The following is a 27,030-nucleotide window of genomic DNA, read 5'->3' as shown; positions in this document are numbered from 1 at the left end:
CCACAATAACCTACCTGACCTGGCAGAGACCTGTACTCCGAGGAGCACTTTTTCTAGTTTTCAATCAATTACACACACCTTGAAGCCTTGAATTCATAGAGATCTTTAAGTAAAGTCCCATTCCTAAGCCAAAAAATTTATGACCGGGTGGCTGCTCAGTAGGAGACTCTTTGAGTCTTTGAGTCGGTCATCAAATTATTGGCTTAGGAATGCGACAAAAGGTTCGAGTGGGCGGTACCCATCCTAATTTCGACTGTTCGGTGCCACCGAGTGTTGTGACATACCGAACTCGGTGTTCCGCATTGTTTCCTCTTTCATTCAGCCCAGCTTCAAGTTCGTTCTGTCAGCAGTGAAGCCAGGGAAAACTGCGGTAGTTTGGAAGAGACGCAAGCCAACTTCCAGGAGGAACAAACGCCTCTGAAATCTCTGTCTAGTGACCATTCATAAACACAACATATCGCTAGAAAGGTATCCTATATCGTTAGAAAGGGAAAACCTCCATATACCTCCATCACAATTTCCCCACAGTGAGTGTATGAAATGACTTTTATAGATCCGAAATCGGGTCAGGGAGCCCTCCCAAACCGATTTATTTCATCTGTCTACTGTAAGTCTAGTAGCCTATGCATCGGGCTTTAGAAGTTGCTTCTTTTTTTACTCTGAGGGCCTTATCTTGGCAACGCATGACGCTAGGCGTGGAGTGCAAGTGAAAATTGCGCTGTGGGTGTGTCCACGCCAATTTGACTAGTTAGGCGACGCATTATTTGAGCGGAAACAGAGCGCACGGTGCTACTGGGTGGTGTTAAGGCTCTGAATTAGTCTCGGGTGTTTAGGGCATTACATTAATTCAACCAATCAGAATGTCTATTAGCGCATGACGCATCATGCTGATGTGTTGTTACTCATGGTTGAAACAAGGTTACAGTGTAGGTTACAATTGAATTATGTTACCGTGCCTGCATGCTTATATTTGTTGTTTGAGTGTGTTATCCGTGTGGACTGTGTGTGTGTGCCTGCAGGTGCATCATGGCACTGGCACACAGAACGATCAGTTACACACAGCTTACATGTTCAGTAGGTCGCTAAAATAATAGTGTCCCAATGAAACCCTTCAAATATAGCCTATAGACGAATCCACAGAGCGCTCCCCTGGCGCAATCATAACTGCGGTGTCAGAATGCACACCGCAGAATGAGTCTAACACCGCAGCTACAGGCATTTGCTCTGTGGATTCGTCTATAGACTGGGTGTGGCTGCTCAACCATGTTGGACATAGTGGAGCAACCAATTTTCTGCTGTGGGAAAGTTAAAGTTTGGGACTATCAAGCAGTAAAAGAAAGCCAGGATGCAATTGTTCATGACATTCAGGATGAGTGGTATTATGAAGAGATATTCTATCAGCAATTAAGTGTAAATGCATCTATTTTTATCCATTTCTCTCTCCGTCCCTTTCTCCTCACTGTGCAAAGAAAAATATATTGATAATCTGGGCCAGATCATGAATTATTTTATTTTACCTTATTGTGGAGTCTCTCAGAAATGGCATCTACAGTACCATGTTGAACATGAGTGTTATTGTTTTGATTTTAGATGGATCTGGATTGAAACCGGTGGACCAGATGCCATGCTGCTTGGTCATGATTCTTCCTCTTCCTCCTGTAGCCTATTAATAGCTCCTCATGTCCAATAGACATCTGTCTGTGATATCTTGACATACCTAGTACTTAATACTCACATGCTTTTTCTGTTACCCATTAAGACCTGAGGCCGATTCTACTCCTTCTAAATAGTTTTCTGAAAAACTAAAACATTTATGTTATTTACTGCTGTATCGTTGCTGTGGGGCAGAAACTTCTTATCTCTATATTCTAACTTTTTGTGTTTTTTTCACAAATTAACGCCCTACTTGATCATACTACAGCGTCACACAAAAGTATCTCAAAAGTCTGCTACTTTTGCCATTTTTTTTTTGAATCCTGAAAAGTAACAGTTTTGGACATGATGAAGTTTCCACCTGACAGAGACGATATACTATACCTGTATACAACAACTACACTCAGAGGTGTTCCAGGTCTGCATCCAGAGGCGTCGCTAGGTCTCTACTAGGTTGGGGGCTTAGCAGGGGCGTCACTACCGTCACGCAGACAACGCGGTTGCGTTGGGGCCCATGACGTTAGGGGCACCTCCCCACCCAGAAAACAAATAATAAAAAATTATATATAAAAAAAAAATTATGAATAACAAAATAAACCTGGGTGGGCCCTTAACATTGTAATTGTTAAGTAGTTGTTACAAAAACGTTGTTTATGTACCCGAAATCCATCACAAACCCGCGAAAAAAGTATCAGAAACCACTAATAACCGCAAAATTTTCGCGGGGGGCCCGCTGTGACCACCTCGCGTCGGGGCCTACTGTTGCCTCGTTACGCGACTGGGGCTTAGCCCACCAGGCAACGGACACATGCACGCGCGCGCGTGGATTCGGGTACTTTTTTCCCCGTTTTTTGCTACTTTATTTCGGTTTTAGGGTCAGGGGTAGGGTTAGGTTAGGGTTATAGAAATATAATAAAAAAAATAAAAAAATATTAAATTATTATTATTTATTTATTTTATTGGTGGCTTTGGATAAAACATTGGTGGCTATAGCCACAAAGCCCCCGCGTAACGACGCCCCTGTCTGCATCTAAAAGCATTACAGAGACGCCCAATTTGGATCTGGTCAATATCATATTAATGATGGCCTTAGCCTACTGTATACAGAGACAGAGAATGCCAGGAGCCTATGGATTCATGACATTTTTACATAAGAGGTATGTGAACACTTATATCAGCCACAGAATAGGCACACTACTTACGGAAAAAATGCATCTCTTTCTGTTTCTTTCCGTACGTTTTCGCCCTCTTTCTCTCCTCACCACTCGTCTTTCTTTGGAAAGAATTAATGTTTTGTTATACTTATTAATAGGACTAATGAAGTGCTTGAAAATTAGTTTATCTGCCATTTGAGCATAAAAATTTAGATTTCTTGTATCACTTGTCACTTAAATTGTTGAACTAGAGTGTTGTGCATCGTATGGATTTATTGTGAACCCACCTAGGCGCATCTTAATCCCAACGCTGTGTAAATGTTTTAAAATGTCTTTTTTGTCTTTTCTTTTTTTTCATAAATATAAGACAAGACATTCATTCTGGCCTAAAACAAATGAAGACAACGTAGACCACAACTTGACATCAAGACTGAACTAACTAAATGAGACATGAGGGGAACATATATAGTGGGTGATCAGACCACTCTTGACACAAAGGGGAAGACAAATAATAACATTTAAACAGACTACAAATAGCTACAACATAATCCACTACAGCACTAACTCATATTAAATAAATAAATTACATACAACTGAAATGCCAATACATTTTCATACGTGTAGTAATACATTCAAACTTATAATAAATCCCTGCCCCTCCCCTTATGCACAGGGGACATGGTGCGGTCCAATTACTAATCAGCTCCTTATAAACACCTGTGAAGCAGCTAGGCCTTTCCATGGCCAGCAATCTAATCTTCAACACTCCTCAGAACTGATAACTCAACAAAACAAAATAAACTTAAATACCAATTAAATTACTCCTGATAAAACAACTTGACCCAAACAAAAGAACTTAATGGATGTACCCTCCAGTCAGTAACTTTATCATCAAACTTGCAATAAACAGTATGTCCTTTAACCGGTTGTGTGTCGTCCTTTATGCATGTAGTATGTAGTTTGCTGAAAATAAATATAAACTAAATTAATAAACCAAAAAAGACAAGTGTCCACCATGTTTTACCAACTTTGTGTGTGGCCATCACAAGAGGACACCTGCGCAATTCGGAAAATAGGATTAACAGGCGCTCTTCCGCTAGCGCCGCATTGCTCCGGGCGGAAAATAGGGCCCCGAGAGTGAAAAATAATAGTGTAACTCAGAGAGTGTATGAAGGAAACCAAATGGGTCTTATGGGGCCACTTGGTGGTCTGCACTCTCTTAGATTTAAATGAACACTCTGGATTTTACTGTGCATCCACATATTTAACCGTGCTTGTACAGTATCTGCCTGTGTGGAGACCAGAGGCGTGCGTGAGACGATGGAAGTAATTGATGGCGTGTCAAAAGCCCACAAAGGCTAATCAAATCACAGGCCTGGTGAATGGCATCCAGACCAGTGTTCTGGTCAGAGACCAGTTCCTAGCAAGAAAGCCAGAGGATAATATAAAGTCTGCAGAGCAGAACAGTCAAGGGTGGGAGGTGTCGATAAAATCTCTGCTCTTTTCTATCACTGATACTGTTCATCCTTTCGAGACGTTTGGGTTCGGAATGAACCAAAGCCATGCAGTGGTTCTGTATAGAGTAACATTATTTTCAGGGATGCCTCAATGAGCATTGTAGATGAAGAATATAAATTTCACACCCTCGGTTCAGATGATGTACACTTTTAAGTTATCTGATGTTTTGTTTTGATATGCTATATTTGTGAGCCTCTGGCAAAATGTTATTCAAAGGTCCATTGCATCAACTGCACTTTTTTAAAGATTACTATTGGCAACATGTCAGCTCTTCGATCCATCATAGAGGGACTCGGGGGAATAAGCCTAAATCTGAAACTGTGTGATCAGTATACTTCAATTTGTCTCTTTACCCTAACAAAGATCAACAATAATCCAGTTTTTTTCGTTTTTTTCCCTGGAGAATGAAATATTTAGAGCCTATACATTTTAGTGCTCATGGTCCCATTTTATTACTTAAAGATGATTTCAGTTATGTTGAGACACATTTCCTTGGGTTGAAAGCATGTGTTTATTCAGTTCATTGCCTTATTTCCATTTTCATCTAACTGCCAAAGTTACATATACTGTAATGTATTGGACACTGACTGGAGATGGCTGCTTGGTTTGGTGACATTCCAATCATGAGCAAAAGGTCTATGCCTCCATCTTTGATGCAGTTATTTCATGCACACAGATCTGTGTGGTCTCCAGTACACTACCACGTGGCAATGTTGTTGGAGAGTTTGTGGACATGATAAATGTAGCACTAGTTTTCCGTGCTCATTCATGTGTGTGCACGGGAACTGCTGGAGCTCAGGCTGTAGTGATGGATGAGCTGAAATTTTGAGCGTGTGGGCCATTTACTGAATAAGTCTTTATTTTGGCCTCCAATACCCCTGCTCTGTTACCCTTGTCTTAAGGCCATAGCTGTATTTTCGTTCTGTTGTCCAAGTAAAGGGATATTACACCAGTCTAAAACAATTTGTGTAGCTTAAAACAGGGGTATCTGGCAAACAGGTTTATACTCAGCAAGTTATATCTGGTTTATAGCCTACATGATTCTATTAACCTGAAACCGCAAATGTTTCCCCATTGAGGCTGTTTATTTCATCATAAATAAATGAGTGAGATTAAAAAACTTTATTTTGAAGACCCAGCGAGGAACTATACTAGCATTTCTTAGATTCTCATGTATTGTTGCTTGGTTGTTGAGGCAGGGCTCATGGAAAGTGTAGAATATACAAAAAATATATAATTTAGAATGTAGAAATATTTTGATTTTTGTTTCCTTGTCAGTGATGATAGTGATCTGAGTTATTGACAGTAACACAGTCATTGTTTGTCTCTGCTATGGATGTGGATTATGTATGACTGACCAAGTTTTAATGTTTGTTGATCAACGTGAAACTGTGCACTGTGCTCACTCCCTGGATGCCAGAGTAGAACTTCTGCCCAATATTTTTCACATCGGCCTGTTAAAGCGCCACCAGGACAGAGGCTGAGTTTTGCCAAACACATTTTTTGATATTATTCCTACAGATTTGTCCAAACATCACGCAAATCGGTACACAGTATCTCTATAGTCATGTGATCAAGACGGATCTGTCCGATCTTTCATATTCCATCCTAATTAAAGATTGGCTTCCAAAGTGTAATTGCTGTGAAACATTGCACGCACATTCCCAGTAGGCCAAGGAAGAATGTTTTCACATTGTCCTGTTTATAGCGTCACCAGGAGGCCAACTTTTGCAAAACAACTTGTTTCGCTATTGTTTTGTCCAAACATAACGCAAGTCGGTTCACATTATCTCTATAGTCATGTGATCAAGGCGGATCTGTCCGATTTTTCATATTCCATCCTGATTGGCCAAGTAACTACTGCTTCAATGCAACCTCTAATATGAGCCTGAAGCCATGCTCCCGCCCACACATTGCTGGCCCACAATAACCTACCTGACCTGGCGGAGACCTGTGCTCCAAGGAGCTCTTTTTCTAGTCCAAACATCAAGGACAACAAATATATATTACCCAAATATTAAAAAACTACAACAGATAACAACAAATAAACAAAGAGTAATAACGAAAGGAAAATCAACTAGAAAAGAAGATCAATTAGGGAAAGCACATAAAATCAATGTTCTCATTGAGACCAGGAGGGGTGAGTGCATCAAGGGAATGGATCCAGAAAGTTTCCCCCTGGTTCATTCTCCTGAGGCAATCACCACCTCTTGTGAAAGGTTTGATATGTTCTATACCTGTAATCCGTAGGAGAGTGTCATTGCTATTGTGATGTGACGTGTTGTGAGCTTGTAGATCTGCTATTTTTGTTATTTTTAAAACTCTTTGAAATTATTTTACAATTATTGACAATATAATGACATGCCCAAAATAGGAATGCCAGGTTGAAAGTAGATGAACGCAAGTTATGATTTTGTGCAATATGTTTTTAGACTACCGCCAAATAGACATGGCCTCATGCTCCCCCCTGTGATCTTTGGCGCCCCCCCCCAAGAAGGCCCAGACCCTAGGTTGGGAAACACTGACAGAGATTGGCTGAAAAAAGAGAGCAGTAACAGGAAATTGGTTGTGTGAATTATCAGAATGTTTTTTATATCTTATGAGAAGAATTTGAAGAATTATGAACTCTCTCTGCATATCAAACGTCATATTCATATACTGTAGTGCACTGCATAGGCATGAATGTGTCTCTGTCCATGGCTTAGTAGCAGCCTTCAAGTGCTGTTGACACCTTCTGATTTCAGCTCAATCCATTTTGATGAACGTTTGACAGTACAAGCGCTGCCTGGACCTAAATTTGAATAAGCCATTTGTGTTTACAATGTGAGCCAGCACTCTCACAAATACAGGAATGAAAAAAGGCCCGAATTTGCTAAGCACAATGAGGGCACTTGACAGTGTTATCATCAGCAATGTGCTGGTATATTGACTTTGTAATATATAAGTACTGTAGTATGGTACAACATCAAGGCGAGAGCATGGCTTCAGGCTCATATTAGAGGTTGCATTGAAGCAGCCAGTTACTTGCTTTGATCTGCACTTCAGAAAGGATTGTCTGTCTGAATACTTATCAAAGACTTGACTAACTTAGCAGAGAGGGAAAAAAGATGTAAAATAGGTTGTCATTGAGCACGTAACCATAGCAAGGTTGGCTCTGAATGTTTTCTGATAAAACAACAGTAATTTGTTCTTGATGTTATTTTCAAACCGTGTGTGTGTGTGTGTGTGTGTGTGTGTGTGTGTGTGTGTGTGTGTGTGTGTGTGTGTGTGTGTGTGTGTGTGTGTGTGTGTGTGTGTGTGTGTGTGTGTGTGTGTGTGTGTGTGTGTGTGTGTGTGTGTGTGTTTAATCTGACAGTTGGTGTGAACTTTGTCAGTCTCAAGGATTTGTCAACCATGCCCTGAGGAAGTTGCTTCTTTCATTTCAGTTAATTGATTTCCTAGCTCATTGATGACATTTGTCACATTGTTTGACTAAACAAAAGCCTCCTTCGGGCCTCTGTCAAACCAACAGCTAATGGCATAGAATATGATGGTACCTTGCAGGTTGTGCAGCCTTGTACGAACCTGGTTCCTGACATGATGCACAACAAAGTACTTTAAAGGTGCTATAGCCTCATTATAGATGGCCTCCGTAAATGCTGCTGACAGAGGTATAACTGGCTGCCATAAACTTTTGGCTCAGCATGGCAGATGCCTGCTGCCAGACCGTAGAGGAGCCGTTATCATTTGTCACTTTTTCTACAGCTGACACAGAGCTGGACAACTACCAGCTTGTCCCTGGACCATAAGTTGTGTAAAGCCCTCATGGGATACTCATGGTATGGTGACACACCCTGCCATTTATCATGTATTAGCTGATATAATTATGTTGCAAAGTCTTCATTTTACCATGGGGGTGCTTCTAAGACTTGAATGATGATGTCATGTGAAAACGTTTAGCGAAGTAATTCTTTTTCAGGTACATTCCTTGGTGAGTTGTAGAGGTTAATGCAGGTGAAATTAAAGTTTTGTTTCCATTTTCTGTGACGTTTCAGAAATCCCTCCCCCACGTTACGTCATCCAGATCAATGGTGCAGGAGCTTCTGCCACTTCATCGGCCAGTAAGTGTCCTTCCTCCTCGCTCTTTGTCACTGTTCAAGTGTTAAGCCTGATTTATACTTCATTGTACAACCATGCCATGTCATGACAAAGAATGAGTAAGGCTTCACACTAATCCTTCAAAAGATAGTACTTCTGAAACAGGTCTTCTTCTGGTTGAGATACAAGTTAATGTATAATGGTGTATAACCACCACATCCATAATGGATGTCCTCCTGTAACAAAGTTGAAAAAGTCAGTTAAACTCACTCCTGTGGTTGAAATACGTTTTCTTCTGTATGTCGCAGTTTTTATAATTCTCTGGCAGGAACAGAACTGGATGCGTTTTGACCAGAAAGGCACGCACTGAAAAGATACACACTACCTTTTAGAACTACCTTTTATGAATGGCATCTGTAAGGACAATTTTTTGTGGAATGTGTGTAGTATAACTATTTTGGTGACTGCTTCAAACCACCCAATTCTTGATCAAATGTGGAATATTGCGCAAATCTATATTTGATTTCTATGTTTCAACCAAATTGCACAAAGGAAGCTGGGGCTCAAGTGTATTATAGACCTAAACTAAATGTACTTTATCTATGGTGAAATTAAATAATAACAATTCCCTGTGGGACAATAAAGTCTAAAATATAACCACATGCATGACTGCTCTCTTCTATCTAGAATTTTATGAACAATGATGCTGCATATAAAATAAATGATTTGAAAATTGTTTAGTACTTATTGGCCACTGAAACATTAAATATGCATTGTGAGTAAAGCTGTTGCGATGAGCATTTGCATGAGCCCCACATTTTCAGGTGGCAGTGCATATCCGACAAGGAGGGAACAGCTACTGATCTTTTACAGCCAGATCCTATCAACCCTGTTGTCTTTTCTTTTCATTGCTTTTCATTTGTGTAAATCTGTCACAGCAGAGCAAAACCATTCCCTTGAATTATCTGTTCTATCCGAGGCCCTGATAAGTTATCATTTTCTCCATCGTGCAAAGCAAATAATGTCATTGTTGGTCTGTAATGGCTGCTCAAAATATACTGCCTTAATATCTAGAGGTTTGTGAGGCTAGGCAATGATGAGAGAGACATGTTCAATTTGTGCGTAGAATTATTCGCAATACTTTTTTTTCTCTTTTCTCTCTCCTTCACATCAATATCAGCTGTTGGTGATGAGAAGTAGCTGAAAACCAAAGCAAAATGGATTTTTCTTGCCACAAGAAAGACATACATAGCCATGTCTGTTATTGATTGGTCAAAAGAGAGTCAACTGCATCCTCTGGGGACATTAAAACCCACCAAGAAAAGTCCTACTGATGCAACATTTTTTTCTAGACTTCTTTTCATGGCATGTTGTGCAAGTACAGTGCTTTTCGGAGGATGTTTTTTTGGGGCTTGCAATCCTCTGTAATGTGGCGTAATGGATTGGATGATATCATATCAGAAAGTAATCTGCTCAAACAAAGCCCACCAGAGTACAATGTGGGGAGACTGCACAATGTTATCAAGCTTCACAGGCTATTTTGTGAGCAGCCTTTAAAGCCCCCTGCCAGCCCACAGTGTCTGTATGGGCGTGCATGTGTTTGCGTGTGCATGTGCGGGTTGTTCAGGATAATAAATGCATCACTGACGCCTGCACTTGTGCGGCCAGAGAGCTGCCTTCTGTGACAAAGTGGCCTGATGTTTAGCATCCTGGCAGCGCAGCCTTTGCTAATGGCAGCAACCTCTGCTTAATGTCCTGACACTAATGAATTCTCAGAATTAACTTTCAGAGCTGAACAAACTGATAAAAGAAACAGAATTTCAGTGTAGATTAGGTGGTAGGAATTAGACTGCTTTTGTTCACTCCTATCTGGCCCCTGGCTGCTGCTTTTAATGTTGTAGTAGTGCTTACAAACATATTAAGACACTTAGGCCCATAGATGAACATACAGATCGTTGACACATTCTTAGTGCATTTAAAAATGTGTTATTTTAATTCACAGCATGCATCATGCATTATGTGGGTTTTTGAAATCCAAAACCATGCAACATCAACATCTTGTATGTTGACTGGTTGTTGTTACAGGCTCATTCTCTGGTGTACCTGTCCTATATGTTAAATCTGTTTCAGCAATAAAACACCAATGTGTTTAGCTGGAGTTCCATTGTGTGCTTTTGATTATCTATTGACCAAGGTGCCAGAAGCTAAGCCAAGCTTACATACAAGCCCTGAGCCAGTATCACAAAGTGACAAGACCTCTTGGCAAACACTGCACATAGCAGATAGGGCTTGCTGCTGCAGTGGTGGAGCCAGGCTTGTTTAGACTCTGGGGGCCATGGTGATGCTGACCATGTGGTACTCAAGAAAAACAGCAGAGGAAATGGTTCAGTGACCCAGACTCTGAAAAACTGGCCAGGAGCTCCCCACTGGACGAGAGGGTTAGACACAGCTATTCCGGAGCAATCAGCTTTCTAAAATGCTCAGGTGAATGTGCAGTGTGGTTTTGTTTTTTTATGTAAAATGTGTTGAATTGGAAGCTTTAAATACTGGGATTGTCCTGTAGAATTTACCTATAAGAGTCACATAGTAGCGTACGTGATTAAGTAATGGACAATATTCAAATGTAGTAACTGCATAGTTGTTGTTGCTTTGTTTTTTATGAAGGTGTCTCATAAAAGATTTTGAGGCGCGTCCGTCTGTGACCCACCTCCTGGAGCACCCTTTCATCAAACAGGCCCATGGCAAAGATGTGACTCTCAGACAACAGCTGTCTGCCCTCATCCAGGAGCAACAAGAGCTAGGCTGCAAAACCAAAACAAAGTAAGTTTTAAAGAAATCCTAACGTCTTTGTTCTTCAATTGAAAATTGCCCTTATAGAGAATCCAATCTGGTTGCATTTTATTGTGTTACCGTTCCTGCTAGAAGTGGAAGTCTCCTGAATCGAGGTAGATATAATTTCTGCCCAGTAGGGGGCAGGGTCTTATCTGGTTACACTCCTGTAGAAATGATAAGACCACAAGAATGGGACAGTACAGTATGTGATTAAAGAGCAGGTAGGGGAGTGGGACTAATTCGACCGGAGTGATTGTGCTGACTAACTATAGATTAATAAAAGCCATTTAGGGCAGTGAATCTGAATAGTCTGAAGAGGAGCATTTAGTTACGGGTACCCCACTCCCCCACCCATATGATTAAATCAATGAAGGAGTGAAACACTCACTTCAAAATGTATGTAGGCAACTTTATTTTTCCAGACGTTCTTCTGCCTTTTTTGTGTCGCTAATGAGATTTCTGAGTCAGCAATATTTTTTATTACGGCTAATACTATATACAGTGTGTATTTATATATATATATATATATATATATATATATATATATATATATATATATATATATATATATATATACACATATACATACATACGTACACGCACACACAGGGGTGGCAGTGGCTCAGGAGCCGCTTGGGAAGTTTGCAAACACTGTATATACTGTACACAAACCACACATTACACATTAGATTCCATATAATGGCTTGTGAGAAAGCACCACCTCACTTATTTGCTTTTGAGAAATGCTGACTGGATGTAGTTTATCTTCATAAAAAAAAAAAGCTGGACTTTGCTGTACCTGCCCTTGACTATGAGATGTGATGTTGTGTTTTCTCTGTAAAGTGGGGGTCTAGTCCAATCCAAAGAGTTCCTCTCCATGGCGAAAGTGGATAATTGGATTAGGAGCTTGTAAGGCAAGAACTGGGCTCGCCGGTTTAGTCTCTCATGCCACAGATCAGTCCCACAGTGACTTCACTTGAGAATAAAGATATAGGCAACTTTAAAGCAGCTGCAGTAGGTAGAATATGGATGTACGAGCTTAGAGGTCTTGGGTCTTTTTAGGGAAGTTAATCTCTGGAGATGCAAACGATGATGATTACGTTTGCAGAGACCAACTCCAAATGTAGCGTAGACTTGATTTCCTCTCAGTTACATTCAGGCTATATTCAGAATAGGAAATGAATAGGGCAAGGGAAGAAACGACTCCTAAGGTGAAGCCTTGAATATTTTGTGATTCATCTCATATGATTGATTATACATTTTAATAGAATATAGATGCCTTTTTGCAAATGAGAAATAGTTTTCATTGTTATTCCAAAAGGTAACTGCGTTTTGGGCATTCTTCTTTCCAATGTTATACTGTGTCACTGCATTTCATTCTGCTTTTGTGCATATAAACATATGCACACACACATATACTGTATGCAGAAATGCAAAGTAGCTGTACACAAATAGTCTGTAATTTCAGTCTCTCACACGCATGCACGCGCGCGCGACTCTCTCTCTCTCTCTCTCTCTCTCACAATGCCATGGAGATCCCTTGAGATTCTTGCATTTGTCCCATTGAGCCATCTGACTCTGTGTTGACCTCTGCCCACTGGGTCCCATTGAAGAGTGATAGGTCAAAACAAAGATGAAGTGCAATCACAGGCCCTGATAATGGGAGAGACCTCCCAAGGGAAGAGCCTTAAGGGGTGACAAACTAGCCTTCGGGGCGAATTGGCTTTACACCCAGGCAGCTTGATTATTGTATCTCGTTGTTGTGCACTTTGAAGCCTTCTCTAACGTGTTCTCATGTGCCCGGCTTCATACAGGCACGAGCGGATCAATACTCGTAAAACCCTCATAATAGAGAGCTGTCCTGATGATGATCTGGTGAATCTGGAGTTCCTAGATGAGGTAAGATTTAATGTGTTTATTCCGTGGTTCATTGATCGGTCCCTGGCAGTATGCAATTGATCCTCAGTTGGTGCGTGTTGCTGTGAGATTTACACCTGTTTCTTTTCCTGCAGGAGATAATAATTAGCCACCTCCAAAAGAGGTACGATGAGCTGCAGATATACACCTACGTTGGTGACATCCTCATTGCTCTCAATCCCTTCCAGGGTCTCAGCATCTACTCTCCTCAGGTTGGTAATTACTCATCAACACACATGCTCATTATGTTCTGTTTCACATACTAGATAATGGGATTTCCTCAACTTTGCTGCAGCCAATGCTGCCCTATAGTCAATGTGCATCTTATCTTATATAAAAATCACAGCCAGTGTGAAGTGGGCGGTGTGGTCATCACAGTGATGGAAGCTCACTTCCCAAAAAAATTGATTTTTGGAAGTGCATAATCCTATTTATAGGTTATTAATGTCATCATGTGTCTCGCTAGCCAATCACAGTGCTGAATAGAGTCAGCCAATAGAGTCAGCCAATCACAGTACAGGAAAGTGGGCCAAGTGGGCCAATCACAGTGCAGGAAACTAATACTAATGAGGTGTCCCAACCCCACTTATAGGGGCGGCTACACCGCCCAAAAATTGGCTAAAGGGAGCACCGGCTGGCGGGCGGGTGGGCCGGTGGACCACGTCGTCACGCTCATGTCACTATGACTCAACCATAACCATGGAGTTCCCAATGCAGCTACGCCCAAATATGGAGTGTGTTGTCTAACCTGAATGTGTCATCATGGCATCAGGCGCAAACAAATCAGCTCCATATATGGGCCATGCCCTTATATGGGCATATACTGATGACATCAGCGATCTCCATATATGGGCATAAAAGGGACATGGACTGACAGATACAGAGGTCTCCATATATATGAGCATATTGGTCGGATCGACGGTGCGACGTAGGCAAACTCTAGATGCGACTCTGTATGTGAAGGCCCGAACCTCTTAATAATATACATATACTATATTATATAACCTATGTCTGTTCTTAGTTCTCAAAGCTGTACCACGGACTGAAACGAGCTGACAACCCACCACACATCTTTGCCACAGCAGATGCAGCCTACCAGGGCATGGTGACCTTCCTCAAAGACCAGGTACTGTATGAACAAAATCTAATATTTGACTGCTCAATTGTTTAAAAAAGTATTTGTTTATGTAAAATGTGCAACTGTCTCTGTTTCAGTGCATCATCATTAGTGGAGAGAGTGGTGCAGGGAAAACGGAGAGTGCCCATTTAATTGTTCAACATCTTACCTTCTTAGGAAAGGTATTGTACTTGCGTGATAATGTACTTGTATTTAAGGTAGTGTGCTTGTGTGAGAGGTTGTGTACTTGTGTAAAAGGTGGTGCACTTGTGTGATAGTTTACTGGTGTGAAAGGTTGTGTACTTACTGTATGTAAAAGGTAGTGAAAAGTTGCGTGCTTGTGTGAAAGGTAGTATACTTGTGTGAAAGGTGGTGTACTTGTGTGATAGTTTACTTGTATGAAAGGTGGTGTACTTGTGTGAAAGGTGGTGTACTTGTGTGATAGTTTACTTGTGTGAAAGGTGGCGTATTGTGTGATTGTTTACTTGTGTGAAAGGTTGTGTACTTGTGTGAAAGGTTGTATACTTGTGTGGCTAATCTGTGGCATCATATTGTATATCATAAATATCCCCTTTTAATAGCATAGGCTACTATTTAAAACAATACATTATTGTTTTATATATTAAAGGTAGGGTAAGTGATATTTTTGGGTTAAAACAAAAAGTATTTTTTTTAAAGGTTAAAGCACTATATTCTGATAGTAATCATTGCTATAGAGTGTTTGTTCAGTAACAGGAGTCTCCCCGTCTCTCCAGCTCTTTAATAAACAGAAAATACATTTTTTGGTAGGTGTCAAAATCTCAGCCAATCAGGAGAAAGTACCCATTTTAAGCTTCATTTTTATAGTGTTCCAGTTCTAATTTTGCCTGCTCATTTCTTAGTGTCATCACTTCCAATTTCACTTGTTTTATCTATATCCTGATTGAGTTCTCTATCCTGATTGGATAAAATTGGAAATGAAACTGAAACTGAAACGAAAATGCATTTTCTGTTTTATGAAGAGCTGGAGAGACATGGAGACTCCTTATATGGACAGGACACTCTATAGTAACGAGCACTATCAGAACATAGACCCATTTTGCAATTATTTGAATAATCGCAAATCACTTACCCTACCTTTAAATGAAATATTATATAAAAAGTATTGAAAGCAGGATGTCACCCATTTTTTTCCTTCATATAACTGGTCCTCACTATAAGATGGCACAATTTCTGTCTACTCACCCTGCGTCTCATTCATGGTACCGAAAACCTGTCTACCAATGACATAATTTAAGGGGATTCCAAGATAATAGAAACTACAGCCTTTCTCTTCTGGGGACGTTAGCATGCTGCAATAGAATTATATAAATATAAATAATACAAGTTTGAAATGAAAACCTGCTTACCAATTATGAAACTGGTAGGCAGGTTTCTGAACTGTCCACAGCCCACCTATGAGACACAGAGCGGAAATGGTGGTATACTATAATGAGCATTAGTGAGGACCAATTATATGAAGAGAGGTTGAAATTGGTCAGAATAGATTGTTAAAATGACATTTTAATAGATATTTCTGCTCTTAGGCAAACAATCGGACACTGCGGGAGAAGATCTTGCAGGTGAACCCACTCGTAGAGGCCTTTGGCAATGCATGTACAGCCATCAACGACAACTCCAGCCGATTTGGCAAGTACCTAGAGATGAAGTTCACGCCCACGGGGGCTGTCATGGGGGCCAAGATATCCGAGTACCTGCTGGAGAAGTCCAGGGTCATCAAACAGGCTACGTACGTACCGTACATGCTGAGACTGGTTCCAGGCCACTGGTCACTTGTCTTCATTGTAACTCAGCCAGTAAGATTACTGACCATGCTCTTTGCTTTCCCCTCAGAGGAGAGAAAAACTTCCACATATTCTATTACATATATGCTGGACTTTACCACCAGGATAAGTTGAAGCATTACTGGTTACCAGCCAAGAAGCCTCCCAGGTGAGTTGGCAGGGAGGTGTATTGTAGGTCTTTGACATAGATCATTATGCTGAATTGTAATCCAACCACAGTCCTATTTTAGAAACTAACATTGATCATCTTATATCTCTAGGTACATTGACAGCCACCAAGGCCAAGTGATGCAAGACATTGTTTCCAGCAAACTGTACGCAGAGCAGTTTGATGCAATTCAGGACTGCTTCCGCATCATTGGCTTTACTGAAGAGGTGTAGTAAAAATTGTAATTTGAAAATATATTGCACCACATGTGATTAATATGAATAGATTTAGTCATGAAAAAGGTCATGCTTGTGCTCTTTTACATTGGCCTTTTCTCCTCTTTGTTTTCAGGAGGTCAACTCTGTGTACAGAATTCTCTCTGCCATTTTAAATACTGGAAATATTGAATTCAATGCCATCACCTCGCAACACCAAACTGATAAGAGTGAAGTTCCTAACTCAGAGGACTTAGAAAATGGTGAGATACAGTAAAAAGGCATTGTGTAACCTGAAATGAGGAGATCTACTGTAGTTAACATTACTTTTAGCAAAAAACGCTCAAAGATTCTGCCTTCCATCCTTTTGGAATCACGAAGAACAAGGACATCCATTTCAACCAAAAGATTGTTTATGTGACGTGTTTGTACTCTATGCACAAGTATTAATTATTTACCACAAGCTTGGTTTTAAATCTCAGTTCATGAAATCCAAATAGCATCTTTCTATCCTACATTTCAGCGGCGTCTCTCCTCAGCATCGGCCCTGAGGAGCTCCAGGAGGCGCTGACCTCTCAATGTGTGGTGACCAGGGGCGAGACCATTATCCGCACCAACACTGTGGACAAAGCCACTGACGTTCGAGACGCCATGTCCAAGGCCCTGTACGGACGCCTGTTCAGCTGGATCGTCAACCGCATCAACTCCCTGCTGCAGCCGGACTTAAATATCTGGTCAGTGTGGGCAAGTCACGAGCCCCCCACCCACCCTCTCCCGGTTTTGTGACCTTTACAGCGATCTGGGTAGAAAGACAAACACAGGAGAATACAAATGGGCCGGCCACAAGGAGAGACGTTTTAATAAATTTTTGATACCGAGTTGCGTGCAGAGAAAATAATATTCAGATGATTAAAAAGACTTCTGAGGGACTGTAAAAAGGAGTGTTCATTGATCCAAAAGAATTCCCTCATAAATGTGAGCGTGCACTGTCTACGAATCATCTCTCAAAGACATATAAGAGCTCTTGTCTCCACACCAATCATCTGCACATTCTTTTTTATTGCCATTAATAACCTGTTAGAACAGGCTAAAGGTGACCTCTACTGACAGTGGATAGTGGCTGATTATGACAGATGTCCTTGGCCAGCGGTGGACATGAAACACATGTTTTGTTCCGATTCCTTGCTGTTTTGTAGAATTCTTCCACTAGTCCTTTTCTAGGTTTGTGTAAACCTTGGAAGATACTGTACAGTAAATACAAATAAATAAATAACTGCTTTGCACTGAAGTTATGAAACCACACGTCACAAGATTTTCCATCAAGAATAGGCTTAGGCCATTTACATCATTTATTCTGTATTTGGGTTGAACTTGGATTGTCATTAAACTTTTATCACATAATATGGTTGCTGGGGATTTGCTCACTCGGCTTCATAGAAGAATGACTTTGTTTGTCCCATTTTTCTCCTTTGAAGTGCCGTGGAAAGCGGCATGAATGTTGGAATCCTGGACATCTTTGGATTTGAAAACTTCAAGAAGAACTCCTTTGAGCAACTGTGCATCAACATTGCTAATGAACAGATCCAGTTTTACTTCAACCAGCACATATTCGCCCTTGAGCAGGTGGGTGCTTTGCAAGGAGGGGTCAAGATTGGGGGGGTCCTTGATACCTTCTTATTTAACACAAAAAAAAAACATGTGTTGGTATGGAAAATAAACATAGTGACATTTAGTGTGTTTATACAGTACATCTATCAGGACAGAGTTTTCCTCAGCATCGAACATTATTATAATCAAGCTGTGTAAAGGATTGCTTATCGCTTTTCCCATTAACAAATTACTCTTAATTGATTTAATGAAGTTGCTTACCCTGGAGTGGGAGAAGGCTTTATTTTCCTTGATGGCGTTGAATAGACATTAATGAAAAACACCATAATGCCTTTTTAGTCAGCATTTGCTTCCCAGCCGTCTTCCTGAAAGGAATAATAATAAGTGCAATAATTTATGTCAGTATCTTTCTACTCATCATAAGAACTGGCAATAGTAGCCTGAAGAAATAATTTGAATTGCCTTGATTTGTTTTAGTTTGAAGAACATTTCCAGGAACTGCTGCTCCTATATTTAGCATTAAGTATATTCTATACAAATTCATAATACGGTGTTGAACTGGGAGGAATAGGAATAGTCCGGTGAGGACCTACCAGTCCGCAGACCAACCAGTAAGGGTCAGCAGTGCCAAGAAAGACTACGCAAGTGTGTGGGGAATTCAGGAATTGCTATAACAGCTAAATTTGGGGGACGGGGGAAATGTTTTTCATTTGTATTTGCTATTGTGGGGAACTTTCTCCTGGTGCAAAGTATCAGCTGCACTGGCCCTGACTCACTTCTGGTGTGTCATTCTTTAGAGTTTAGTCGCTGTCTTCGGCCCAGCCTGTACACAGAAGATATTAGTTAATGACTTAAACATGTTTAGATCTGATGGTTTCGCTTTATTAATAAAATATATATTTAAAATAACTGTTTGATCTGTATTAAATAGATGCAATAATATATTACTCTGGGTTATTTGCCAATTGAAATACATTGGCTAAATAAAGAAGCTCTATTTGTTATTTCAGAGCTATTCGGTATTATGCATTCAGTAAAAGACTGTAAACTTCAACGAAAGATACAGAACTGGATGCAGCAGTGTTGTGTTGTTGATTAGAAACTAGGTCTCTCCCAAACACAAATCATATTTAGCCCAGATTGTTTAATTGGGTCATTTAGTGAAATCATTAACTGTACACTGCTAAATCCTGAGTGTTAATATAACTCTGAGTCAATGCTCATGATAAATTATAACACATGATATAGACCCGTGGTTTTCAACCCTTTTCATATCAAGGTCCATTATTTATTGGGCATTTGAGCCACGGACCACCATTTGATGAGATTTAGACTCTCAGACCCAAAACGTAACCAAAAATATTTTGTTATCGTTGGATACAATTTGTCCACAATTGCATGCTGTATTGATGTTGGTACCATAGGAGAGACAGGCAAAACGTTAATCAAAAGATTTTTTATTTATTTAAGTAATGCAGATGTTTAACAATAATTTAAAGATCTTTATAAGGGTCTAATATAGTTAAAGATCTATAAGGGTCCATTTGGTTACCAACTCTCCCATCATCTAGCTGGGGACCACCTGGAACCCCCTGAAGGACCCCTGGTGGTCCCCCGACCACTGGTGTAGGACTGATATAGACTTTCACTGGTTCTAATAGATGGAGTACCAGAGTGAGGGAGTGGATGCCAGTCTGGTGGAATATGAGGACAACAGGCCCATCCTTGACATGTTCCTCCAGAAGCCCATGGGTCTGCTGTCCTTGCTGGATGAGGAGAGCCGCTTCCCTCAAGCCACGGACCAGACCCTTGTGGGTAAGATGCTGCAACTTATAACTGCATAACTTGCCATTTGATAAATATAACATACCTTTTCTGCTCTGCGATTTGTAAAGTCTGTACTGTTAAAGCATCTTATGGAGCTTTTTCTTTTCTTTTCTTTTCCCACTACAGATAAATTTGAGGACAATTTGCGCTACAAGTATTTCTGGAGGCCAAAACGTGTGGAGCTTTGCTTTGGAATTCAGCATTATGCAGGAAAGGTATTGTTCATTTGACCCAAGATATTATTTATGCTCCTGGAATGAATTACTTGTGGTTTAGACTAGAGGCCTAATTATTAGCCACACTGGCTCCCACCAGCATTCCTAACAAAAGTGTTGAAAAATCAGTCGTTAAAGTCATTAAAATCTCATAAATCTCAACACATAACAAAATATTGTAAATGTTTTAGGTAAAATGACATAACTAATACTTAATGCTGAATCACAGAGACTTTTAAAAGGTATTTACCTTTAAAGCACTTCTAATACTCCCATGCTTGCTAAAATGGTTGTCATATTGCATTGTGCAGGTCTTATACAGTGTTGATGGATTCTTGGAGAAGAACCGAGACACACTCCCCGCAGACATTGTTGTTGTGTTACGGACTTCGGAGAATAAACTTCTGCAGCAGCTATTTTCCAGCCCACTAACAAAAACAGGTAGGCTACTTTACAGGCCTTAATTAAGAGGGGTAGCAAAACAGAATTATTCAGTCTGTCGCACTTTCTGTTTAGAACAGTGTTGTATCGTTAAACCATATTTCGCTGAATTTATTCAAACTTTCTTATGAGACAAACTACTGCAGACAATCCCAGGGCTCCAGCTGTATAATTCTTTGATTCTGTGCTGGTTCCTAGTGTTGTTCATGGTTCCATAAAGGTTCAGGTAAGTAGGTTTCTTAAAGACCTTCCTCCTTATATGCATCTCCTAGCCCCCTTCGTTCCAAGCCTCTATGAGCCATGTGCGGATAAATCTGCAGCCGCCATTATCTCTTGAGAGGCTCAGCGCAGCGAAAGAGTCACTGTTTTTATTTTCACTAAGCTGTCCCTCTTGGTTTCCCATTGCTGAATGCTATCTACATCTGCTTGTGGGTGCAGTGGGATATTTTTGTGATAAGGTTTCTAAATACCCAGGGGATGAAGAAACAGTATTTAGAGAATACAATAGCATCTCTTCCTACCTCTTTTCCACTGGGTAAATGAAAGTGGTAATATGCTCATCATTAGCCGTGCCTGAGGGCCTCCTGGTCACTTGACTTAGCTTGAATGCTAATAGCTTAGTTAAGTGATCAGATTCCAGTTTCCTGCTTTATTTCAGCTAAGCCACATTATGTGATTCTTTTCCTTTTTTGGGTCCTGTAAATGCTTGCTTTCAGTTATGTGGCATTAAAGGAGCTCCATTTTACTATAGAGTAGAAAGTTGAGCCTCCATTAGAAATCCATGCACTGTCTGTAAACTTAAATGGCACATTGTGAAGAGGGGGGGGGCTTTCTTTCGGGCAATTCATGACTTAAGAGGAATGTACGTTCAATAAAACAAATTCAGTGAATATTGCACTTTAGTATTCAGAAGCACTGAACAGCAACTAAAATGTGCATTGCTGTTTACTGCTTCAGACATTGTGTCATCTAGGTCTAAAAGCCACAGCCAGTTCGGTTCTTTCTGCTGTACCTTTCACCAGCAATGTCATTTTGTCCAGTGTACTTGGAATGATTACGATGCCTCCTCATAGAAATGGTTACAGTGTTATTTAATTGGAATATTTAAATCTTGCAGACGTTTCCCCAATGCACACAGTTTATTTTGCGATTTGTTTGTGCACAAATTGTTTTTTCTCTCTCATTCCTATGCTGTGATTTGCTGGTTTTGTAATGTGTCTTCAGGGCACTTCCCAGTCGAGTTGCGGGTCCCATTTACTCATTACAGTTCATGAAATTGTAGATCATCTCATTAGATAAAAATCTATGAGACACTCAAGCTCTGCTTATCAGTCTGGACAAGCTGGAGCTCCCTTTTAAGTGAGATATAGGCATAGGAAAAATTATCAATCTATTCTTCAGGGTAAGATGTGGGGGAATTTAATTTGCATTTTACTTCACATTATAGATTCACTGTTATGTGTGAAATTACTATTATCTGCGGGGATCTGATGAAAATCTGTTTTACCAGGGTGGTTTGGTTTCACACTGTGGGTTGTCTCCTTACTAAAATAGTGAATAATGTCACCACTAGGGGTCACCCTTATTGATTCACAGTTTGATATTCTGATGAAAGTGAAGTGGGTTCTGAGATGTGATATCTCATACACATAGAATTAAAACATTTCATACTGCAACAAACACATAGACAATTTATCCAAAACAAATCAGTGGCTTTTCCTGTGTGCCTATTTTAATGCGTGTCTCGATTGTTGTTTTTGTTTTTATCACATGGATGAGACTACCAGGGTATTTCAGAACTCAGTCCAAAGCCTGATGGATACATAGTTGCAAGCCGGTGTTCCGCACCGAAAATAGCAGATCTGCAAGCTCTACAATGCGTTGTGCTGCAATGTGTTGTGAGCTTGTAGATTGGTTCTTTTCAGTGCATGAGTATAACTCAGGCTTGAGAGAGAGAGAAGGCTGAAGTTGAAGTTGGATGACAAAGGGACACACTGTGTCTTGGGAACAGTAGGAAATGAGGACGGCCCTAAAAAGTAAAGGGCTCCCTCAGAAAGAATAGTGAGGCTACTTGAGCCCTCCAGAATGTGGGTCCTTGAGTCTTGGACATGTGGTGGTGTTTTGTCAGAGGAAATGGGATGCATTTGCATGGACAAATTCCTCAGAGCCACGGCCTTTCCCCAGATCAGTGGGATCACAGTGTTTGAATTGGCTGGGCTCAGTAGGGCCCAACAGGGTTTGGCCTGCAGAGTGTGTGTGTGTGTGTGTGTGTGTGTGTGTGTGTGTGTGTGTGTGTGTGTGTGTGTGTGTGTGTGTGTGTGTGTGTGTGTGTGTGTGTGTGTGTGTGTGTGTGTGTGTGTGTGTGTGTGTGTGTGTGTGTGTGTGTGTGTGTGTGTGTCCTGGGGGCTGCCTGGCCCTGCTGCTTGCTCTGTACCACACATCTGCAAACACGCATGGCACCTCGAGACTGCCAACCCTTTGTCAGAGCAAAATGCAAATGAGTGACGCAACTTTACATAATGTTTGCTTTGTGAATATTTGAAGTTGAACAATTATTTATTATAAAGACATTTTGTTTGCATTCTGCACTCACACTAATATGCATAATATAACTGATAATTATAATATAATTATATATATTGTATCTAGCCAAAACCACTACTATGACCCAAGCCATAGTAATTTGTTCTCATTTTGAATTATGAATTATCGTTCTCAGATTATGGATGAAAGTAAGCTATCTAAAAGGAGTAGGCTGGGGGTATGAAATATTTATGCATTTGAACTAGAGCACTTGAGCAAATAACATGATCTGTAGATTTGACTTCTTAGAAGAGTAATCAGCCATGTATGGATGGGAGGGACTCTAAAACACTTCACTTGCAGTATTCATATTTATTCATATTTTCAGATATTTATTTATTATTTATTCAGATATTCAGACAGTCAAATTCTTTTGAATGGTGAATTCATTTTAGAATATCCTACTCGCCTAGAATAAAGATGCTTTTATTCTAGCTACCAAAATTGTATTTGGGCCTAAATCAGAAATTAACCTTGAAAGTGAATGTAAATATTCTCTTTCTATGATAGACAAGATTTGTAAGTAAGTAGAATCAGAATCAGAATCAGAAGACAAGATTTGTAAATAAATACAACTTCTTATTTATTTAACAGAACTGTATAAACCATTGAACCATGGCTTCAATATATTGTGTCCTGGCATCAAAGGGCAAAATCCTACATTTAATTGAACATTATTTGATCACTGAATTTGGGAAGTTGTATGATGTTTATATACAAAATTGGGGTTTGCTGTGCTAAAATAGACAGACAATACCCATATACTGTACCTACATTAAATAAACCTGTCTACTGTCATTGGTTGTGTACAGATGATGTATGCAAAGTGATGCAGTGAAGCAGCAGTCTGTTGTTGAAGGGAGTGTTGTTGTCTTGTCATTTTGAGCTTCAGGGGCAACTTATTCATGTTTATACTGAACTGTCCAAATCCTGTGAATAACATGTGAATACTGCAAAAGGGTGTATTTCCTCTTTAATCACTATGTAAATACTGAGTCAATACTTTGTATGTGTGCGTGGTCATGTTCTAACAAATGTACTTACTCCATTTCATTCTACAAGGAAGGCATGTAACTTCAACTTGTACAACAACTTATCTGACCTTCTCGGACTTGACTGCACCAAATAATAGTGTTCAACTGTAATAACATGTTTTAACTTTAGATATGGAAGTCAGAAGTATGAAAGATGAAATGAAAGCTACATATTGGTTCTACTCTACGTTTCAAACTCTCTCTCTCTCTCTCTCTCTCTCTCTCTCTCTCTCTCTCTCTCTCTCTCTCTCTCTCTCTCTCTCTCTCTCTCACTCTGGCTCCCCCCGTTGATGTTAAGAGATTCTCCTGTGAAGAAGTGACAGCCTTCAGCCAGCGTTATGACACATTTGGCTCTTTGTTCTCTCCCAGTAGAAGGCCTTTCATCCCAGTAGGCACATTCCACAGCCCTTCACCAGGGTTCCCTACAAGACATAGACAGACAGACAGACAGACAGACAGACAGATAGACACACACACACACACACACACACACACACACACACACACACACACACACACACACACACACACACACACACCGTCTACTGAGAGACACTTACTAAGTAATACTTTTGTTCAATTTCTCCCCTAATCGCAGCACTGGAGATTTTTTTTTTTGAGTCAGCAGGGGGATTTTGACGGCCCCATACTTCAATAGCAAGGAGCAGGGCCTTCCTAAATTCACATGGTAGAACATCCTTTGATAAATGCAACACTGTGTTGTGTCACTAAAAGCCAATTACACCATGCTATTTATGATTGATCTGCTCTGACAGTAGTGGATGGCATTTAAATACACCAACAGCCCCCAGAGCCATCTCTAGGCATAAACGGCAGTGGTTATAGAGGGTGGGGAGGGCGGCGGGGGTTATGGGTGCCATAATCTCATTTGCCTGGTTGCTGAGTTGAGATTCTAGACCACATGCATTTGCGAAAGGAAAAAGGGAGAGAACGGGAGAGCAGCGGAGATACACAGCGAGTCTCTGCTCACTCAGCTCGGCGAGGCTGCTCGCGCTTACAACTTTGATTGTCCCCCATGTCGACAGCTCGATCCACAGCTTCTGAAGTACAAGGGCACACACTGGCACTCATAAAAGCATGTAGGGAGGTGTCATATCGAACGTGGGATTGCTTTATAATCCCGAGCACATTGACTATTCTTGTCAATAGAGCCCCGATACAACTGCCAGCTTGAGATTTTTTTTCTTTCCTATAGGATTCTTGCTGGGCTTAATTTTCAAAGTGAACGCACAGATGCCAAGGAATGCTCCCCCCCCCCCCACCCCCCCCACCCCCCAATGTCTGTCCTGCCAATCCGTGCCAAGAGCAACATGCGTGAAGCAGAAACGAGCGGCAGGATGCTCCTCAACCGACTGTTCTCCGAGACAGGGTGACCTGATGGGGAAATGTTACTCCTCACCTCATCTCCTCTTTTTCCCTTTAAGCTCCTTTCTTTTGTTTAGAGTAGAGCCTTCTCATACAAGCATTCGTTCTTTCTCACTGTTTGACCCCAAAAAGGAGCACTGACGAAAAAAATGGAGAGTGGCTTTCGCTAATATGCTTATTATTATACTAGTGTCATAGAATTGAATCACACTTTATTCTCCCCGCTCTGTTTGAATAATAATCATTCACATCATTAGACAAGTTCTCCACTGTATCCAGATTAGAAGGTCGTCTCTCAGGCTGGACATCACAGGTGTCTTCAGTGTCTCAGGAGGAAGGAGGGAGGCGGGGGATCTTTGAGGATACTGACTATTAACCCGTGCTCTAATCATCTTGTCAGGAGGGGATATGGGATCGCAAGGAGAATGAATTAATACGACCCGCTGAGGAATACATGTAGAAAAGAGCGAGTGTCCGTTTGCGAAGCTTAGGTACGACTGTCACTGGCTCCCTCATCATCGCGCAGCGCCTTCATCTCCCCTTGATGGTGTCATGGAAGTGAGAGGCGTGAAAGCGCAGTGACACTCCACGAGCCCGTTCCACTCACACCCGCTAATTCATCATGACAAATGTGCTCAGATGATCTGGCCCCAGCAGCACTAATGGGGAGAGGAGAGAGTGCACTTCATTTGCACAAGACCCACTCCAATTAATCCATCCAGCTTTACTCTGGGCTAATTGGAGTGAGGCCCTGCCTGTGCACTGCAAAGATACCTGACACAGTTTAAAGGCTCGCCATGCTTAAAGATCAGACTTTTTGTGTTTCTTTGTTTAGGCTATGCCAAAGGGCTGGCATGTATGTAGTAATAAAAAAAATTGTCTTTCTAATTCCCAGCCAAAAGCAAATAGGCTCTTTTGTGAGAGAATATATTCCCATGTACTTGTTTTTTATATTTTCCTATTTCTCTTTTTTGTCCTTTTTTAAATACATTTTTTACCTTTTTAATGTTAATGTTAAAGTTTTGATCTGATTTGGAATATGCATATTTTTCCAATGAGCTTACCCACAATTAGTGTGTACATTCTACAAAACAATGTACAAAAGTATACATTTTCATTTCTATTCTATTTTCTTGGTTCAAAAGCCCTGAGTGCCATTTGCAGAATGTATTAACAAAAAAATAAAAGCCAACTGTCAAGCGCTAAAAGCAATATGATGCTTAGCTTAAAATACTGACTGAATCCTTTTGAAGCACTCTCCCATCATATGTTGTGGGTTGTTTTGACTACAGCAGTGTGTGTGCGTGCTTTCGCGCATGTTTATGTGTATGTGATGAGACAACACATTCCTTTGCCTTGCAGTAAAGCCTTTGGCGCAAGTGGGGCGTTCTTTGTCTAAAGTTAGAAGTGGGCTGACTTTTAATTAATCCACCGTAAATTGATTTTTATCTCTCCAGAGATGCAGAAATGTATGAGTAATGC

The 27,030-nt window shown here is 40.6% G+C and overlaps 1 protein-coding gene across 1 annotated transcript in view; it reads left to right on the top strand.

The window, feature by feature from the left end:
* Positions 1-27,030, top strand: part of myo3b (myosin IIIB) — a 75,174-nt gene that overhangs the window by 15,639 nt on the left and 32,505 nt on the right. Inside the window, exons 8-22 of the mRNA XM_080457028.1 lie at positions 8,360-8,425; positions 11,067-11,222; positions 13,049-13,133; positions 13,247-13,363; positions 14,173-14,277; positions 14,367-14,450; positions 15,834-16,036; positions 16,141-16,239; positions 16,352-16,466; positions 16,591-16,717; positions 16,978-17,188; positions 17,930-18,077; positions 19,724-19,877; positions 20,016-20,104; positions 20,416-20,545. Coding sequence (XP_080313154.1) covers positions 8,360-8,425; positions 11,067-11,222; positions 13,049-13,133; positions 13,247-13,363; positions 14,173-14,277; positions 14,367-14,450; positions 15,834-16,036; positions 16,141-16,239; positions 16,352-16,466; positions 16,591-16,717; positions 16,978-17,188; positions 17,930-18,077; positions 19,724-19,877; positions 20,016-20,104; positions 20,416-20,545 — 1,889 coding nt within the window. The remainder of the gene's footprint in view (positions 1-8,359; positions 8,426-11,066; positions 11,223-13,048; positions 13,134-13,246; positions 13,364-14,172; positions 14,278-14,366; positions 14,451-15,833; positions 16,037-16,140; positions 16,240-16,351; positions 16,467-16,590; positions 16,718-16,977; positions 17,189-17,929; positions 18,078-19,723; positions 19,878-20,015; positions 20,105-20,415; positions 20,546-27,030) is intronic.

This window comes from Gymnoscopelus braueri (genome assembly GCF_963280865.1).
Source record: "Gymnoscopelus braueri genome assembly, chromosome: 18".
NCBI classification, from domain to species: Eukaryota; Metazoa; Chordata; class Actinopteri; order Myctophiformes; family Myctophidae; genus Gymnoscopelus; species Gymnoscopelus braueri.
Note: the sequence above shows the minus strand (reverse complement) of the source record. Positions and strands in the feature narration are given on the sequence as shown.